The 21,094-nt window shown below is 39.9% G+C and overlaps 1 protein-coding gene and 1 non-coding gene across 3 annotated transcripts; both read right to left on the bottom strand.

The window, feature by feature from the left end:
- Positions 1–463: 463 nt before the first annotated feature.
- Positions 464–20,557, bottom strand: otud5a (OTU deubiquitinase 5a). Of its 2 annotated transcripts, none has more exons than XM_030784088.1 (9): positions 19,805–20,557; positions 17,996–18,089; positions 7,224–7,288; positions 6,960–7,116; positions 6,400–6,548; positions 3,589–3,789; positions 1,609–1,816; positions 1,351–1,467; positions 464–914 (listed from the first exon to the last, which is right to left on the bottom strand). In XM_030784088.1, exons 1-9 carry the CDS (start codon positions 20,360–20,362, stop codon positions 793–795), a joined length of 1,671 nt encoding a protein of 556 aa, XP_030639948.1. In that variant the 5' UTR covers positions 20,363–20,557; the 3' UTR covers positions 464–792. The 2 variants fall into 2 exon arrangements, with proteins under 2 accessions (XP_030639948.1, XP_030639946.1); XM_030784086.1 differs by having other exon boundaries at positions 3,604–3,789.
- Positions 13,693–13,875, bottom strand: LOC115821904 (U2 spliceosomal RNA). The gene has a single exon (XR_004025593.1). It is a non-coding gene; the product is annotated as a U2 spliceosomal RNA (small nuclear RNA).
- Positions 20,558–21,094: the final 537 nt, after the last annotated feature.

Genomic DNA, 21,094 nt, shown 5'->3' with positions numbered 1-21,094 from the left:
CAATTAAGCCACGCTTCACAAGACATAAATACGAACAACCCACTATGATGAGAACACTTCATGTCCAAACGAAATATGTGAAACACTAGGCGCTGGTAGGATGAGTCCGTTAATTAAAATCTCTTCAACTCAGAACGGTGGGAACCTACAACGACCTTAATAGGTCAATAACAGTAAAACAGTCTCTGACCGCCATGACTGAATGAAAAAGCTCATTAGGTTGAGAAATTAACAAAAGCAGAAGAATTCCTCCTTTGTGATGAGTGCCAAAGAAATTCATTCTACCTGCATATGGATAACAGTTACACAATAAAATGCACGACACAGACAAGCACAAAAACTTCAGTTATGTGTATACACCATAAGAGAATAACAGTCCGGGAAAGAAATTCTTCAGAAAGTTCTTTATTATTCCAAGGAAAAAAAAATCATCCCAATCAAGAAAATAAAATAAAACAAAGCTTATATTAATTACTTATTAAGAAGATAAAGTGGACATCATGACACTTTTGCAACGTTTCCTTGTGTTTTCTATGACAATATCAGTTGTGTTCACTTAAACATGCACCTAAAGAAGTCCAATGGCGTCAATGGCATTAGAAAGGAAGATGCTGAGGAGTCTTTTAATGATAGAACTTTATTGATGGATGACGGAAGAGGAGGTGATGGGGGGATGGAAAAAGAGAGACAGAGATGATAGGTTTAGGATGATGGGAGAGAATGTGATTGGATTGATCCCCGTTTTCTGTCTCCTCTAAGGATGGAGGCAGCGTGTGTTCTCCAGCTTCTGTATCAACTACTGTCCGGAGAAGGTTCTCTATGCATTGCATTTTTCTTCATGCTATCGAGGTACTCTTGTTGTGAAACGGCCAAAACAGAGGCCAAAATCTCGTCATCCTCCCAATCTGTTAGACCTGCGGTAAATGGGAAAGAGGCCAGTTTAATAGATGGACTCCACCGCTACAGGAGCCAAAGGGACAAAACACTACTATATAAAACAATGTCAGAGTCTTCTACACTGAAAATCTTAAGCCACTTGAGAAACGAGAGTGTGAGAGCAGATAACACATTGACTATAAACTAGGCAGAGTACTAATATCAGCGCAGACCAGAACACCTTAAACATGCATAATCTTTATCTATTTACAACACATTTGCTACATGTTTCTTAACATGAATGTGCAGACACTTTTAATTTATTGTCACAGACACAGTATTATAAATCACCTATATTATACACTGTAAAACATGTAGTCACAGTTGTATTGAAAACATGCATGGTGCACAAACTTAACACTTGAAAGCATGCAAATAGAACATCTGACCGACATGGTTAACAAGGTCCCTTACCAAAGGCAGTGGGTGACATTTCTTGCATGATAGCTCGATAGTCCAGCGCAGGATACAGAGACACCAGCGAAGAGGAAGTGGGTCTGTCTGGTCCAACACATGCCTGGTTGCTGGGTCCTGACAAAACAAGCCGGTTTTGATTCATTAGCAACAGTTCAGTTGATACAGTTCAATCAAACTATTAATGTTCCATTAACATTCAAAGCTGTAAGAGGTTTAGTCTCTCTCTATATATATATAAAAAAAAAATGTGTTAACCTGGGGCACAAGGTGAAGGCGGCTTGGAAATTATGAGGGCAGCTCCAGCCGGGGAGGGTGGCTTAGTGGTTGTATCTGAATGGGATGTGTCAGGGTTCTCTGGAGAGGGAGCAGAGCTACGTTGCCGTGGGGAACGGGCACTCCACTCCTCCAGGCCACTGGAGGCCGCAGCTGTGGCCGAGCTACAGGTGGCACTGGCCTTCCGAGGCTATGAGACAGAGACGGCGTCATTGCATAAAGTACTGACTTGCTATTCAGAACGACATTCATCACAATGGAACGTGATGTACCCACCAGCTTGAACACAATGAAACAGAATAATACCTCTTTTTCTCTCCCTACCCTCCATTTCTTTACAGGGACAGTGATGGATTTCCCTTCTTGTACAGTGCTGTCTCTTCAATTAAGTACTTTTACGAAACCACCACTAAAACAATTCAAGGTGCCGCTGATACTTAACAGATAACTATGAAATGTGTGATGGAAAAACAGAAATAATGCACACATGTTCAATATTCAACAGAATGTTTTGCTACACACAAGATGCGTCCTCCAATATTTTAGACACATTTGCATTGTATGTAAACTTAAAATTTCCCATATTAAATGGCCACTTGACCACTCAATTGGCTATAGCCAGATTTATAATTGTAATAAAATTTTCAAAACTGTCCTCTGACTGCCGGTTCATGTTTATAAGCCAAGGACCCATTTATAGGAAAGCCTCTTGTTTCTGTAAACACTCAAGTCAATTCACAGGTGGCTAACGTGAGAGAACACAGACCACAGCTTTTGTCGAGCTGTTACAAGCCACCTATTGTAAATTTTACTTCACAAAGAGAGAATTACAGTTGAGCTTACCGGCAAACTACTTCAGTCTCAAAGGGTTACCTAGAGCATTTTCTGTAAAGGGGTCGACCGCTATTGTGAATAATATGCACTTTGACGAAGAAAGACCATATAATTATAGCGTTAACTGTCAGAATACCGTCATTGGTGATTCAAGGCCCACCAGGGAGGTATTTAATGTTCATAGCTCTGTCTTATCCGAACTGATAATATCCCCAGTCTGTCTGAAAACTCACAAAACCACCATTGTGCTGGATGATACAATTTATGAGACAGATTGCATGAGTCTGCACTAAGATCTCAGTTTAATGCAGAACGCCCTCACTGACTTGAAGCGACTTTGACATGCTATTAAGACAAAGAAACTTGCACGTATTAATGTCAAGGTTCCAAACCTCTTTATAGTAGGTATTAGATATTAGGAATTTAGCTTGTGGATGCTTATGCACATCTAAGTATCTGACGAGATCAAGGTTGTGATTTTGGAAAGCACGCTGAAATTCTCGTAAAGAAAGTCAAGTTCACGTCAGGTTTTTCATTCCGAACTATGTCATTGCATCTCTGTGTCTGCTTGTTAAAGGATTATTCCCATCTGCTTTGATGTCACCATAATAACTGCTTGCCTTGATATATGTAGGATAGAACATCAGTACATATCCATTCATAGGGCTATCCTTCTGTCCTAACATACCACCAGAAGATACTGAAAGGCAACAGTATTGTCATGGCCCTTGGTTCCAGAAATGAGTTGGAAGTTAGTCTGACCCATGTCAATCTCATCTCCTTGACTGATTTTCAACAAAAGATCCCAGATATCCAAACCATTAATAGTATCAGTTTTAAAATTTTAAATCTCACGTCAAGCTGGCTGCTAATATATATACTGGAGTCAGTGTGTTTGTCTGAGACTTCTGCTTGACCTCTGTACATACTTGTGCTTTTCTTGATTGCGTTCAGTTTTTTTTTTTTAACGAGTTCCTTTTAAACGAGCTGCCATTTTGGCTGGTTCTAATTGGTAAAAGAGATTTTTGTCTCACTGGGATTCGCCGGGTAAGAGAGAGGTTAAATGACAAAAATGAATAAATGAATTAAAAAAAAAAAAAAACAGGCTCGGGGAGACTGACGCGTAACTCTGCGCCTCCTCACCTGCCGTGCCTGTTTCTCTTGGTCCTGAAGCCACTGCAGGTAAGACTCCCTGGCCACCTGCTCCTCAATCGCCTCATTGGTGGCCTCCCAGTCTGTAGCCCTCTTCTTATCCTCAAGCATTTGTTGCTCAATCCAGGACTCCTCTGATGTTTTAATGGCATTCTTCATAAGTAACTGGTCTGCATACTGCTGGGAGAGAGAGAAAAGGTAACATGTGGCTATGATACACAAAACGTAAGAAACACGCTAACGGGTGAAAAGGCTTTTCCTCCAGGGTAAGCTTGAGTCCGCCTCCTTGGGCGAAATTCCAGAAAGTTCTTTTTCTTTTTTAAGAGCTTTCTTTTTTAAGACCCTGACATTTAGCAGTCAGGAAAAATGCAAATAACCTAGGTGAGCCCAAATTCCAAAGACCATCCATAGTATCTGACGCCCTTTAGGTAAGAGCGTATTTTTCTGCCATCCCCCATTAGGAATGAACGTAAACGGCAGAACAGGAATAAAGGAAAACACAGCGCGAACACGGAAAGCCTTGCTCCCTCTTTCTTGTTTGTTTGGTTTTGGGTTTTTTTTGTATTTTTTTAACGTGGGAAAGTCTTCCATACAACGCTGCACGTCCACGGTGCGTGCGCAGAGTGACCACAGAGTCTGTGCATCTTGCAGGCCTCTTTTTCTGTTCTCCAATCTGCCAAAACAGGCCATTAAACACTGCTGACTGACCTCGACACAGAGCAGGAAACAGCTGTTCTGACAAGGGACACCTCCTGAGCTCTAACTGACAAGATCTGTTGTGTTTCTCAAGCACACACAGAGTGGTACCTTAGATACCATTTCACTGCTGCCCTTTTTATCAGTCACTACATGACCGAAGCTGGGTGTTCAATGCACTCTACTGAGCCATGCTTTGCTATTGGGCAAGCTGTGAAAGGACTGTGGTTTCCTTCCTTAAACAGTAGCTCCAAGAGAAATTTGCATTGGAGATAAGGACTTTATCCAGAATTGTTTGACATGACCTGTGACATCTGTGAGAGAGATTATGAAATCATGTATTTTCTCTGCCGCGGCATTGCAGTGAATTGACTGCCGCTACGATTCGGTTTGGAATGACTGCCGACCAACCCAGGCAGTAGTAAAAGAAACTTCACCCCCCAATCTACCATTGTGTGAAGTGACCAGCTGGGATACTCCACCAGTAAAGGTGGGGGGGGGGGGGGGGGGGGGGGGGTGATTTTCCTGGTTGGTCAGATTAGAGCGGAGGGGTGTGCTGATGCTTTGTAATTATTGGAAGTCATTTGCTGTATATGCTGCTTTGCCTGTGGACCATTACAATGTTGTCATTAAGCATCTGGAGCATAAACAAGACAGTGCACTGCTAATACATTCCTCTGCAGACACAGGGACTTGTGGAATGTTTCCCCTGTCTGTGCAAGGAGCCCAAGCCCTTTGATGTGTGTGTTCTGGAAGTGGGACACTTGCCATAATTGTTGTGTCTTAGGGGGCTTTGATGAGTCAAGGAGTGTTACAAAATTTGGGCCTTTCTGACAAGCAAACACTGACCGACTATGAATCAACCAGTTAATAAGAGCATTTTCAAAACTGCAATTAAGTATAGGTTTACACCACTTTGACTGTTTACACCACAGTCCTGGTGGGAATGGGCAAGTTCTAAATTGTTGCTCTGATCGAATGGCGTGACTAACTCGAATGACTTCATCAGTCTCAGAGAAAAGAAAGATTTTATGTCTAAAACATCTAAAGCAAGCACAAAAAAGCATGCAGACACCAACGATGTATTTGAAAGTAGCAGTTCAATAACAGCTTAATCGAGGCAATCGCAACCACTTCCAGGCACCGTTAAGATTCAGTTCAGTGAAAAAAAAAAACTTTATCACCAGTTGATACTAGTAGAGAGTACCACTTGAAAAAAATAAAATTTACACTTAATATGTTATTCACCAATTTGTTCATGCATGACTAGCATCAACATTCCGTTAAGACTAATGCCCTCAGCTTCTCCATCTGTTACAGGTGCACGGCGCTGCAAACGCAACTGCCAATAAAAATATTGCAAGTTAAGTAAAACACGATCAAAACATGAATTCACAAGCTGTTTGGAGTACTCAGTTTAATTAATCGTTCATCCCCATCCCCATGTCCTGGTCAAAGATTCTGTTACATTCTGCGTTTAAACTTGTGTAACTTAGAAATCCGGCGTGATGGACGCACATAGGTCAGGAACACCAAAAGGCGGTAACCTCGTCGAGACCCGCTGGAACAAATACTACTCGCAATGCACGTAGAAGAAATCTCTCTGTTGAAATACCACTAAATTGCAAGATCTGCTTGTCTCCAGGGGGTTAACAGGCAGAGAGTGGACAATGTGCTGGAGTACACATAGGCAGCATTGACACTTAAGTGCTTTAAATCAATCAGACTGACAGAGGCCAATGGGGTCGAATGGGGCCAATTCACACAGAGTAACCTACAGCAATAATAAACAGCAGCCGTGCTCTAATTAAAACAGCACAAACTGACATGCTCAGATTTGACATTTGAGACGTCAAAACACAAAATAAAACTGAACGACATATATGTTACAAGACAGACCAAATGAGTTTAGGAGGCTTTATGTTCATCCAAATTCTGACTAAGAAAAAGTAGGATCTGAAGTCTACAGTAATTTTAAAAACACTCAGAGATAAGACGCAGCATGTTTATGAATTGGTACGGAATAGGTTTTGGTGGTTATTCAGTTGAAATTCTATCCAATGTCACCATATACCACAAGATCATACCCACCCCCGGTTTAAAGGCGGGAAGTCCAAGCCCAACTCCAATGGTGGCTTTGTTGGGGTTCACCACAGAGTTATAGTGAATATTTCGATGATAACTAACTCTGATTGGTTCATCGTTGTTCTGGTGGATCCCATGGAAGGTATTGATTGGTTCTGAAAGAGGACCAAAAATTTAAACTCTATGAATACACCATAAGAAGGAAGTTTTTTTTTTTAGCTAAAAGACTTGAAGATAACATGTGGAGGAAGTATTTCTTAAAATAAAGAATCAACATAAAATAAAAACACTTAATCTCTAAGTTGGTTTAGGACTCCAAGACGACCAAAACTCCTCCTTAAATAGGACAGCAACCTGTAACGTTCCTACCACTATGCTCTTAATAATTCATTAATCTAGCCCCTGCATAACAAATGAATACTTTTATTTTTATCAGCCTACAGATCATTTCCATCTTTTATTCATCTCTGAATCATTCAACTTTTCACTTTCACTAACAACTTTTTGACTGACCACATCTGCCTCTGAAAATGAAAGTATGTTTTGAAGGGGTCTCATTTTCTCACCTGTGCTATACTGATAAACCTCAACTGGTCGATTATACATTTCTGCCATTGCCTGCATCTCAATGTGGTTCCCATGGCAATTGTTTTTTCTTTTCCTGTTGATGTATGTAGTGAAGTCCTCTGTCACGTAATTGGAAAAGTAATCTGCATTTTTCATCTGTAATTAAATACATGACAAAAAAAAACGATTTTGTTGGATATATCATGGGATTTTTTTTTTGGCACTGTCAGTAATTCACAATTGGAGATGAGTTGAAAACTTACTAAGTAATCCATGCAGTGTTTACGAACAACTTCATGCATGTCTTGGTCTCCGTACACCTGATCAGCTGTAAACAGAGACAAAAAGTACAGATTTCTGTAAATTCTGTAAAAAAAAAAAAAAAAATGAATGAATGAATTAAAAAGAGTACATTTTTAAGACTGCCAACTACATTAAAGCAATGCAGTTGAATGTTAAACCAGCGTTAAACTGGACCAGAAGGCTCCAAACATATACACACAGTCAGGCACATGCAACAGTGAATGATTCATAACCTGCAAACAATTTAAGGTTAAATTCATACTCAATTAAATGAGCAACTCTGACTCTAATTACACTGAAACTTTAATCCTTTAGCAGTACGCAAAGCTTATATAGATTTGGACTTGTTTACTATTAGAACTGTTTTATTTTTTTTAATATAACATCAATTTACAATTAAAATAAGGACAAAACACAGCTATTTAGGGTGCACAACAACGCTTAAAGTAAGAGGCCTTTTATCTGACGAAACTTTTGACATGCACGGCCGCACCGAGCGTTGGGGTGAGAAAAGTTTTTTTGGCGGGCTTCATCTGTGTCTCACTGGCTGTTTATGCAGCACTGTTGAGTCAGAATGGCAGATGTAAACAAAGGCGTGTAGCCTCTTCTCCGCAGTCGCAACACCTTTTCCTCCTCAAAGCCGCGGTATATGCAAATGAGCTCAAGCCTCAAAGCCCATTCCAGCAAGTCACATGACCTCAGCCCGCAATGATTCTGAGAATCTCTTAGTCAATTTCCTCTTTCGCAGCAGCAGCAGCAGCAGCAGCAACCTGCTTTTCTTATGAAACATACGAAAGTCGTATGGAAGATATATAGCCCGGTTGACTAAAAAGGTTATAACGCCAGCATGACTGTTCAAACAGTGAAGCGCCTTAAAGCTTCGCTTTCATCTCACAGCTCATGCGTAGATCAAATTTTTTTTTTCCACTATCTACTCATAAGAAAAGAAACAAGAAGGTGCATAAAACTATTCGCTTTATACATTTTCAACCGACGTACGTAAGCAGCAGGTCAGGGCGTGCATGTAGGGGAATACCCTGATTTGCTATCCCCCGAAACCCTTTTTAAAAATCGACTGGATAACTTATTTAATTTGATTGGGATACTGAATGTGCGCCCGAAGAAAAACGTTTCCAAGTTGCCACGGACTTACTGAAATGAAAAACTCAGAGGCTGTTGTGTTTTTGATGTGCAAGGGCGTTGACATTGTCTGGCAGGCCCTAGTTGTCTTTATGAATCTACCATATGCTTGACTGCATGGCTGTGTCTTTAATCCTAGATGATGTTTAATAAGACAAGCTCAAACAAACACAAAAGCAAAAAAAATGTGAAGTGATAAGAAGTTGGATGCATCACTGTTAAGTGAATAAAGGGTACATCAAAAAAAAAAAAAAAAAAAAGTGTTAGAAACAGCCTGATCCATCAAGGTGAACAGACACAGAAGATTATGCACACGCATCCATATTTATCTGCTGTTCAAAAATAATAAAACAAAATACAAGAAACTAAGTACTATTGTAATCGACCAGACGAAGAGAATCACAGCAGGGTGGTTAAAGTGTTGGAACTTTTTGACTGGTTTCTGTTCCCAGTTTGTTCTGGTGGGCAGCCTGGTGATGAAATTTCAGTATCTTTTTCCAGTTCACATGGTTTCCATTAATGAGGCTAAAGTTGGCATGGCTGCTCACACCCGAGGCTGTGTTGGTATGACTCTGAGTTGGATCCGTGGGTGAGCGAGACAGGGATTCCCCCCTCACCTATTTGCATTAATCTGACTCATCCGTCATAATAACAGTCCCATGTTAGTTTTCTTTCCATATTTCAACAGACATTTGCATAACATACGAAGGGTTGGCCTGGACCGACATGAAGTTGACTAATGCGTGTGCTGCTATCATTGCACATTGTCAGTCATCAACATCAACAGGATGTGTGAAGGATTTTTCCCTTTTCAGGTAAAACAAAAAAAAAGAACAATGTATGGAGGCAGTTTAAGCGCGGAATAAAGTTTTGGGGGTTTTTTTGTTGGCGTTTTTCTTTCGCTTTATCTCATTTGGTTTGAATTAGAATGAGGAGAGAAGAGATTTTTTTTCTGAGTCAGCTAAAAAAAACAAAAAAATAGACCAACTTCTCAATTCTTCAAGGTACAAACACTTTCTGGTTGCAACATAATGCAATTGTGTGTTGGAAGTAGATTATGAAACACTTCCTTCTGACCTGGAAGTCACTAAATGCAAGTGTGCAGAAAAGAGTTAATTTCTAGGTTTCTAAGGTTTGAACACTCTACATCTGTTTGGGACAGAGAATATTATATTTATTTATGTGTCAGATTAGCATGTTTTATTCCTGTTAATCTTTACACTGAAAAAAATTATTCATGCACCTGACAGCAGAGATGTTACAAGAAAGTGTGTTGGAAACATAACTTCCACAACAGCCCAGAAAACATCTCATTTTGGGGGTGTAAACAATTTTGAGTTATTGTTTGTTTAAAAACAAAACAAAACAAAACATTGTGTTACATCTTTGTGTACCCACAGCATTTAACTTATACCGCTTTCGGAAATGATTTCTATGAGGCCTGTTTCAGCACTTAACCTTATATTTTCATGGTACTTCATGTTGTTGTCTTCCATGCACTCTCTTTGAAATATAAAACACATCAGACTCTTGGTAAGCAGCGAAACAGTAACGGTGCAGCGCATTCAAAAGTAACACTGTGACAAAACACACGGTGTCTCCATCTCCAGACACCACAATGGTCAGTTGCACAAATGCCATAAGACAACGGTTCAGTTAGACGGCAGGTCAACCATGGGACTGGGCTCTGAAAGCAGAAGGCCAAATTTATCCAGCTGAGACTACCAAGAAAAGCTGACAGAGGAGATACGCTTCATGAGAAAAGAGAAGAGAGCAGGTCCACAACTTAGCAAAAGCAAAAACCACAAGCGCTCCACCGCCAATGTAGGACGAAGATAGCATCTCGCTGGTAACAAGTAAGCGCATTTCTAAGAAAGGGGCCGAGCTTGCCTTTGCGCTTTAGAAGGGGCGGCAAAGTCGGTGGACCAACCCTTTAAGGTCTGACTGTCCACGATAAAGGTTATCCTCTGTTAACAGCCGGTTGCGTGAGGTCATCACTCAGTGAGGGCATCTATTCTTCTCTGGGTTCCTGGGATCTTGTCCAGATCCTCAGTGACACTAAAAGCACTCATTCAACATAATTGAAGTGACAGGAAACACGTCAGCAGTGAAGGCGCTGGGAGGAATTTTTTTACGTTTGAAAACCCGTAAAAAAGATCTTTTCGGCTCTGTTAGGGAAAGATAAGGTAGAGAGTGACCTTTTTTTTTTGTAAGGTCCTCATCTTTACATGATGACACCATGCTGTGCCATCTGAGTATATACGGAACTCTCCTTTATGTGGATTTCAAAATGATCTCACATATATCTAGATCTATCTATCTTTTTTTTTTTTCAAAGGTCAAAATGAGCAGAGGTCACTTTAGGACAAACAAAAGGGTTCCTGTGACTGAGACTAAGACTAAGACCAGGTCATCTTCACCTTAATCTGCTTCCAACAAACATTTAACGCAAACAAATAAATCGATAGCACCCGTTGGTCCCACAAGCGTTTAACTGGTCATTATCCCATTCAACCTCTCAATTCGACGGTCACAGCGACCTGATGTGCTATGCTATGGGTTAGATTCTGGGCCAAAGGTCAGCAAATTCATGGTAGTTTGCTCTCTCAGCCTCCACCTGGAAGAAACTGCTTCTTGAAAAGTGATTATCCGTTAAAATACGTTTTACCCAAATTAGTAAAAACTCATTATAAATCGGGATGAATTGGATCGAAAGACCTCATTTGATTATTTTATTTGTTTGTGTAGTTTAAAACTCATTGGTCCAGTGACCTCCAAATGTAGGTAAAAAAAAAAAAAAAAATGTACTCAACTCATTTCATTTTTTTTCCCAATGCATTGCAATATCTGTGACATCTGACAGCCAGACAGCAGTTAGAGGACTGAGAAAATTGAGAAAGTTCACCATTTCCTTGGGATTTCACAGACGGACCCAGGCAACAATGTCTATTCATTCACACCCTGTGCACGTGACTATATTGCAGCAGTCCTTACACAAGACATTTTCCAAAGCTGTGATGTGGACAAGAATGTCTCCAGTTGATTACCTGATTTGACTGAATGAACATTGACTGTCACTGGACACTTCGGTTGTATTTACACTTTCAAATAGTCATTAGATGCCAGACAATCTGAAAGATTTAAAAAAAAAAAAATGGAGTTTAAAAAAAAAGTAAGTTTTTATACTGTAGTAATGTTAGCATGATGATGACCCCTATTTCTGGTTAAAAGGTCACACCCCTTATTTCATAAGCTTGTCTTTTTCTTTAGTGTAATGGAGAAAGGGATCTCCACATTTTCCCAATAGCACATGTCTGTGAGACTGGAAAGGTCAAAACCATTTTTAACACAGACAAATGGGAAATACACAGCCTTTTACAATAACTAGACCAAAGGGTACAGACAATCCTATCACAATCATATCAGATACTGGAATCACACGGTACGATTTCACAACGTTGTTTTTTAGGGCAAGTCACCGGGAACCAGAGACAGCATTGTCTTTACCGACACGTCAGTTATTTCAGCTTATAACAATTAACAATGCTCAAAGTGTTTCCGCGCGCTGACAATTTCTACTGTTGCAAACACATAATTGTTTCGCTGGATTCTCTCACATTATGCTTACAACAGTTTCCTCAATATTTAAAACTGAAACAGATCTTGGCTCTCAAAAAGTAGTGGCATACGGACTGGGATGTTAGGAAACTGGTTGTTTTTCCCGTATAGGAAATAAATCAATAAAACGAGAAGAGTATGTGGACTGCCATGACACCTCCTGACTCCAGCTTGGCTTCAAACTTTGGTCGTGTGTTTGTGTAAAGCCACATTGCACGATGCCCTAAAGCAAAGCAGTTCAAATGTGCTGGACACGTCAAAAGAAAAAAAAAAAGGGAGAACAGATAGCAGCAAGGTGGACCCAGTGTTTGCTGAGTCACCGTGGAGACATAATTCGGAGAGGCTCTCGCATACTCGCCTAAGCATTTTGTCAACCGGTATATTCCAGAAAGTTCCGGAGCCAGAACAAGATTAATGCTTATTTGACAGTGTCTTAAAAAGAAAAACAACCACTGATAACAAAAAGGCTCTAAATGTACTTTTTTTATTTATTTATTTTTTTGATGATGATGATGATGACGACGATGATGTTCCCAGATGTTCAAATCAGTGACACTTTCAATAATACCAAAAATGAAAGAGTCATACGAAACTTTCAAAGAGAAAAATTTCTGTTTCAAACCGTTCAGTGCCATTGAAGCAAGTTACAGACAAGTGAGACACATCATAAAAAAAAAAATATCCCTTAGAAACCCTTCAAATCAACTTGTACTAATACTTTTGCTGATAAGGAGACACCTGATACATAGTAAGATTCAACTATCTAACTTCTTCCTCAGTCAGCTGACAGTGGAATTTCAACCATAGGTACGATTACCACCTGAAAATAAAATAACTGCAAGATCACACTAGATCGTGGTATTGATTAAATCATAAACAATCCTACACATGAGAAACTTTTTTTTTTTTTGGGCAATTTGGCAATTTCTTCATCAGCCCACAGCAATGGGGAAACTGGACCAAATCCAGAGGCAGAGACACAAAGACACCAACATCGGAATGCGTTGTGCGTATGACAAAAATTCTTCAGGACAGGTTTACAGTCTTTAGTTTTTATGCATGTTTTGCACACACAGGTTTGTCTTGCTTCTAGCGTCGCTGCCTTTCGGCTTAAATTCTCATCAGTGGCAACCTGTCACATTCCATAGACAATATCACTCATACCTGTGCCAACAAGTCATCTCAGATCAAAACGTACAAAGAGAATAAGCTTTAATTCCCACCCAGGAATGTCATTCTTTTTCCCATTTAGAGTTGACAGAAGCCAGGCCTACCGTGCGCATTAACATTTTGGGTTGAGCATTGCTAAAGCAGTAGCCAGTAGGATTCTTCCTCGATTACTGGTCTTGTAAAATGATGTTTATGGACATTTATTCACTTTATTGATCACACACCTTTATTGCATCTGACCCATCCTATACACATTAGGAGCAATGAACACACACACACTAAACGCCTCTAGCGGGAGCTAGGAGCAGGGACCAACTCCAGTCCTTTTCTGCACGTGTCTTTGAAGTAAACTGTTTTGTGGGAGGAAACCGGAGCGCCCAGCGGAAATCCACGCAAACACAGGGAGAACACGCAAACTCCACACAGAAAGGACCCGAGACGGCCGAGATTCGAACCCACCTTCCTGCTGCGAGGCAACAGTGCTAACCACTGAGCCACCGTGTTGCTTCCAACTCTCTCTCGGAAGCGCTGCCATACTGAGCCGCGGCGCGGAGCAGCCGGAGCGTGCCCCTCTGGCGTTCCCTTGTTCTAAAAATGCGTTTCATAAGAAGTTCTCTGATAGAGAACGTATCAGATATTAAACTGATGACAACAGATACTACACAGCGACAGAGTCAAAGGTTTATCTCACAGAATGGGTGACAGTTCAGTGTGACGGACCAAACAAAGATACTATTCATCGGTGCTGAGGTCGGATGTTATTGTCACACTGTATTCAGAATAAACTTGCCTGGAAATAGCCCTAGAGAAGTGCAAGGTTGGCAGTGGTAGTTCTAACTAAGTGACCATTCTATTACTAGAGAAGGGGCATTCAACGGGAACCAAACACAAACAAAGCTCTTTTTTTCTTCACTTGGGTTCCTCATTAAATTTAAAAAAGTGGATTTGTGTTCCGCAGCCATAATCTTTGACATAAAAAAACGTCTCAAAAACTTATGCTTAAATATATGAAGGAAAGTTTACTGTTGCTACAAAAGACTAACAGTGAGTGCTTCATCTCTGACTTCCACCCATCTGTGCCTAGCAAGCATTTGACTCAACCTGGATATGTGGAATGCAGTCTTTTTGCATACAGTCAACGTCTGGAAACCTATTTCTATGTCAATTTATTGTTTTGTGGAGCCGGACCGGGAAACTGATTTAAAGTTTGCTTAACTGCCTGGGTCAGGGTGTCCAAGTTCTCCCAAAGCAAGTGTACACAACGTTAGGGCAGTCACAGTAAAAATGAAGAGAGAGAGAGAGAGAGAGAGAGAGAAAGAAAGAGGTCAGGAAATGTTAAGGTCAAAACTGTGGTTCTGAAAGTGAGAGAGAATGTGCCTGGAGCTAAGGGAGTGCTCGAACACCTGACACCATTTCCCACATATCAAAAGCAGAAGTTCTGTCGTAACAGAATCACACACCACCCTGCAATTCGTGAAATTTGGTTACAAAAAGATACCGAAGGTCCCACAACCTTTGTGAATATGGAAGGTATCCATGTAGGTGTGAATACTATATTCCCATACCATCCAAGCCTAAAAATATTATGACAAGTCAGCTTCTAATAAAAAAAAAAAAAAAAACACAAAACCCTTTGACTTTCATTTGTCTTACCGACAGGCTAAAGGGTTTCTGATCAACACTGAAATCCCCCTGAAACCGCAAGCCCCTCTGAAAACTGAAAAAAAAAAAAAAAAAAAAAACACGAAACCAAGGAGAGTTTCCTGAATACTCTGTAGTGAAAACCAGGTGTGTGTGTGTGTGTGTGTGTGTGTGTGTGTATGCGTGAGGGACTGAGCGTGTCTGTAAGTGCGTGTGTCTGTGTAGGTTTTAAATGAGTCAGCGACCATTTTCGGTAAAAAAAAAAAAAAGAAAAAAGACCCTATAGCCCAGGCTTCAGAGAAACGCAGCCGTACAGTGACCTTAAAGGCTCGCATTGTGGTCGTAGTTGTGCATAGCCTCATTACCCATGACTGGTCCACATTACCTTATTCTGACAGCTGATAAGAATGCATTAACCACACTTTTCACAGTTATTTCACCAACAAGACGTCCAGACACACACGGACTGAGAATGCACCATAAGCATGAACAACCTTCCAAATGCAAACTTGAATTAAAAAATGTGAATATGCAAAAAAAAAAAAAAAAAAAAAAAGTCACAATACTACAATATTTTAAAACACTCTCACAATTACTTGAATGATCATCAGTAATGGGCCTTGCTGAGGCAGTACAGGCAGATGAGAAATCCAAGGTTACATAACAGTTTTAGAAAAGTCATTCAGAGTTCAGGGGTACATGTACATATGTGTAATCTGTCATTTTTGTCACTTTTCTCCGGCTTTCGAGCAGCATAAAGGATTACTAGGAAAACTCAGGAAAAGAGAAGGAAATTCAGATAACTCACAGGTAACACATAGCTTTTAGAGATGGAGGTCAGCCTAAATTAACTGTCGTTAATAAGCTCGATCTGTTGTCTTTAACACACGAGACAACAGAGCCTATAGCTAGGCGTTGCTTCAGCACTCTAAGAAAGATTATGAATACTATAACTGTATTAAACTGACAAATGGTTAATCCTCTCCAGCTTTTACAATGTGTTCCGATACTTCTTACCACATGACATTTTGTTTTTTAGGACATTTGTAATCAAGATGTGCTAAGTTACAGATTTCGAGGTAGGTGAAAGCAGTGGGCTCATCTCCAGTACTGAGCTTATATAACGAGGTTCTTGGTTGACTCTTTTGATTGTTTGGAGAAGGGTTGATTTCACACCTGCAGTGCAGAGACTGTGTGGCCAGGTGTCCCAGAGGGAATTCTTTCATGTAGGTCAGAGTAACTGCAGCTCTGGCTAATATTCACACAGCAAAACAATAACTCCCAAACAGAACATAGCCTACCACACTTGTGAGAACTGAGGGAGAGACCAAAAAAAAAAAAAAAGAAAGAAAACGACACGCACAAACCTCAACTTAACTGCAACAGGACAGAGAAGCACTGCCCCCCACAGGAGACCTTAAGTCTTAACTGTTGTTAAAAGAAAGTTTTGAACATTTATCATTTGGATGAAACAGCATCTATAAGACTAATGCTGGTGTTTTTTTCCTATATCTACATGTATGATCACATGAAATATTTATTCATTCAGCTAATGTGACCCAACAGATTTACAGGTTTAAAGGTCAGAGCTCTAGGTCCATCATGAGGTTCAAAGCCCTGGTCACAATGACTTTGAAATGAAAGAGAAGACCCTTAAGCAACTAGTGTCCAGCAAAAGGCCAATTTCTTCCTGTTACACTCAGGAAATAAAACCCACAGTCCAGCACCTCCCTGATCTCTAACTGCCGCTTTTAATTTTTGAGAACAAAAGGCCATTTAGACTTAATAGTAAAACAACTGCCTAGATTCAACAATGCAAACATAGCTGTTTCTTGTGGTGGAAAAGGCATTTTATAGTACTCCCATTTACTGCAGAACCAGAAAACTGAAGGACAGTGCCTTTTACAAGAATATGAGATCATTTTCCCTTAATTCAGTTCATTAATAACATTAGTAATAACCTGCTACATAAGGAAATTAGGCATTCTTGATTAACACTGGAGAATCACATTCTTATTTAATGAATGATAATTAAACACAACAGCTGACAAAATTCAACAGCTGAAAATGACACTGGAATCTCTGACTAAGAGGAAGACAAAATTTCTGATCAAGAAGTTTCAAGTAGTGAAATGATTTCCTTTTAGTGCTTTGACGAAAATGCATTTCTACATATCTGTATGAGCAGCGCCCCCTTGTGTAAACCTGTGGTAACTGTTGACTATTTTACCAAATGGATGAGTTTTGTGAAGGTGGAATCACACAAATAAAAAACATTATTTTAAAACTCGTAACAGTGAATAAGAAAGGACATATATAATAGTAAACATTCATCACAATCTCAAGTTATAACTCATCCACTTCCATTCTGTATTTGAGCAGTAAACACCAGGGCTGGGGTCATTTCTACACTAAATGACAACTGGCAGTTAATTTGAATTAAATTTGTAGTATTTGAACTGACCATTGACACTTGTCATTAGGACACAATATTAAAATTACAGGAAAAATCATTTAATTCAATGATATTCATGAAATTCAACAACAGTGAGAGGTATTACTTACAATTACTTAAAATATAAATTATTTAAAAAAAAATAATGTAAAATACATCACATTTAATTCAGTATGACAAAAACTAGATAGTACCGCCATTGTGTGTGACAAATTCTAAACTCAGAGAATGTTTCCACATATTACAAAAAAACAAAAATTAAATCAACATATACTTAATGCAACATGTTAAAAAAAAAGTTGCATGAAACAAGGTTAATTTTCTTCTCTTTTTCGGTTTAGTTTAATATACTTCAAAACCACACTCTGGTGTTAAAATATTTTTATGTGAATTATTTAGTTTGTATTTAAGGCGTTACTTTCTAGAAGTGGTTCTAGAGGCCATTTTTTTCAAAACGCGGTGTTTGCATTTTCTCGCCACAGAGTGGAATTGCGTTCAGTTTCACGGTTCAGTTCCGCTTTCTTCAAGTTCAGTTCAACTCCATTTCATTACCTCAATGTTTTTTTTTTCCTGGTCAAATTCCAATTATGTGTTTTACAAGAAATTTCATTCAATGTTAATTTTAGGATTTAACCCAAATTCTGGAACAAACTTAGTTCAGTGGAAAACAGTAAATGACATACAGAGGGCAATGCTACGTCCACCTACCGACAGCTCTGAAGAGGCAGGCGCCGTCTTCCTTCATTTTTTTGATGACAAATCCTTTCTTTTCCCTGAGTGCCTTCTCAAACCAGTGCTCCTGCTGCAAGAAGACAAAAAATTCAAAATGAGAAGCCTCGAGACTTAATACTTAATGTTCTGATATCAAACATCTTGAGATTCAGTTGCTGATAAGTGCGTTTCCTGAGATGTGCTACCTTCCTGATGAGAGGGCCAAAGACAAAATTGACTAAAGGTTTCGTCTCTCATTCGCTTGTGTGCTTTGTATCACTTTACGTCCTTTAATCAATATATATATAAAAAAAAAAAAACATTAGGCGCTAACCACTCCAGTAAGAGGAAAACAGGATTAAATCTTGATCTCTGCAATCAACTGTTATGTTCGGGAAAGAAAATTTGTATGGCCTTATGCATCTAAAATAACAGTAACTGATGAGAAGTTTGTTTTGGACACCACAAATGCAAACTGCTCCCAGGAACCCCATCGGGACCAGTGCAAAGTACAGGAATGTCAAAAACACAAGCAAATAAAATGTAATATGTTTCTTTTTTTAGCATGTTAAAAGAACAGATTCAGAGAAAAAAACTGTCATGATGGATACAGTATGACCAAATTTTAAACCACACAGACACCAACATAGCACTCATTATGACACAGAACTGTCATTATGTCGCATCATAAAGTTGAGTGCGTGACTGTCTTTGATACAGGCCTATTTCACTGTTTGTGCCTGCATCTCAAAAATGACTGTGCATTTGTTTTGCTGTCATTTATTATAGCTTTACCATCACAGTAGAAATAGAATGTTTATTTGAGCAAGGCAGCTTGCTAAGTAAAGTTACAGAAAAGAAGACCAGAAAAGTGTCATGAGCATTCGCAAGTCGACACTGTACTCTCATTTCACTCAGTCATATAAACCAATGAACCAACCAACCAAATAACACATATTATAACCAAACAATTTATCATGAAAGTGTTTAAACTTCGTTCTCTCTGTGCTTCAGAGTGAACACTACAACACACAGAATTCTTACTCCTTTGGTTATAGTCTATAGTTAACTAGGTCATTAGCAGCATATTCTTGGATAGATGGTTTATCAGTGTAGTCTGTTACGGTGGAGTCGCTCCTAAAAATGGACTGTGTTTGAGGTGAACTATTTGGTTTTCAGGGGGGGAAAAAAGGGATTGTTTTCAAGCATTTCCTTTTCAGTGGATTATTCAGAAAAGGTATGTTAAGAATATACATGGGCTGCAACCAAGAACGCTTTAGTTATGAAAGCTATGATTAAAAAAAGGGAAAAATGTCAAAACGTGTTTCATAAATTTGATGCAATAGCCTACTCCATGAAATTTATACGCATGTATTTCTGAAAAGCCGATAAGTACTGCATACCACAGAGAACCAAGATCCAAGATATTTTTCAGTTTTCAAATGGATCTCGAAAAATTCAGACTCGAGGAGAAATTACAAGATATTCAGAAAATTATTTTTTATACTTATAGAGATCAACCAAAACCAAGTACTGGGTAAAACAGACTGAAATAGTCCTCAAAGACAAAAAGATTCATTAGATTAGAAATGCAGAAAGTGTAAGTACCAGGTTCTGTCATTTGAGTAGATAGATAGTGGGAGCACCAAGGAAATGGAAAGCATATATTTAATGGATTGGTTTAATCCAGGAAATCGGTTACCATAAAGAGGACATGTCACACAGATGTCACATACTTAACTTGAATCAGGTTGGAACCAAGTGGATGAGATGTTAATATAGGCTTTGTCATTTTAGCATCGTTACCTGTTCAACTGTTGCTGGGTCCATTGATTGTAGCCTGGAAGCATTCTCGTATTCGTCTTCACTATTGTAACCAGCCCCTTCTTCAGAATCTGGGCTTGGACCCACTCCACCACTCCCGGACACGCCGGGCGTCCCACCACCGGCTACTCCACCGGAGCAAGTTGTTTGTCGCCGCCTCTTGCTGAGGCCAGGTCCTGAACAACAACTTCCAATGCTACCACCACAGCCAACACTACCTGACAGCTCTCCGCGTCCTCCTGACACGCAGGCAATTCCACCGATTCCAGTTCCATCTCCCGGACCGACAGGGGACACGGATCCTACGGGTGGAGGGGAGGCCTGTTGCGGCCGGGTGCTTGATTCATTCCGTCTGTCCTCTCTTGACGAAGGAGGAGCGGCTTGATATGACCAAGGCGGCGGCGAAGCTCTAGGCCTCGCACCTGTCCGTACCGCATGTGTGTGTTGGTGAGGATCGGAACCGGCGCGTCTATCCGATTCGTCGGAGTGGTCTGAAACACCGACAGTTGAGTTCGGTTTCTTCTTCGGAAGAATCGTCATGGTGTCTATTTAGGGAGGGGGTCAGGGGTGACGATTCCTCCTTTTCAGTTCAAAGAATAGTATGCGTGTGCAAAGGCTCGGGTCGTGAGTGTACTTACTTACAACACTCGGACTTAATCAAGTTTCCTCCAAAATTGTTATGGTTCCCTTTAGGCAATGAGAGCTAGCTAATGCTTAGAGAACAAAAACAACCGTCAACCTCCTCCCGTCCCCCAGCTCTCCAGTTTTCACAAAACATCAACACAGAGGTGACGAAACAGAAACGTCACTTCCTCTTAAGGTCTTCATTAGAATGTTGACATGGTCGAGTGTTATATTTATGACACGTTAAAGCCTTTGTAATTATCGTCTATGGCACTAGCATAATACACAAGTAGTGTTGAAAATGATTCAGTTAAAGCTAAAGGTATGCTGTCCGTTACATCACCGAGGAACAGTTGCGCATAAACCAAAAACGACACAGTGAGCTTCCTCGTAATATTTTTCCATTACTTGTCAAATACACACTTCCACCCTATGAACACTTCTACGTGGGATTGGATGGACAAAATAATGAATATTTGTCTCGAAATAGAATTGGAGATATGTGCTTGAAGTCATACTTCTGTTCATGTAACATATCTGTGATACGCTTGGACCTTCTTGTCTTTCCCTAAAGACGGGACTGTCTTATACTGTAGGGCACACCTGATCTAAAACTTGCGTTATATTCCTCAGCCGGTTGTTAGATAT

Source organism: Chanos chanos, chromosome 9 (genome assembly GCF_902362185.1).
Source record: "Chanos chanos chromosome 9, fChaCha1.1, whole genome shotgun sequence".
Taxonomy (NCBI): domain Eukaryota; kingdom Metazoa; phylum Chordata; class Actinopteri; order Gonorynchiformes; family Chanidae; genus Chanos; species Chanos chanos.
Note: the sequence above shows the minus strand (reverse complement) of the source record. Positions and strands in the feature narration are given on the sequence as shown.

Coding starts and splice junctions, on each gene's coding strand:
- otud5a (XM_030784088.1), bottom strand. CDS start 20,362: ATGACGATTCTTCCGAAGAAGAAACCGAACTCAACTGTCGGTGTTTCA. Junction 7,289..17,995: donor CTGCCTCTTCAGAGCTGTCG/GTAGGTGGACGT, acceptor CTCTGTTTACAG/CTGATCAGGTGTACGGAGAC. Junction 3,790..6,399: donor TTCCCGCCTTTAAACCGGGG/GTGGGTATGATC, acceptor CTCTCCCAGCAG/TATGCAGACCAGTTACTTAT.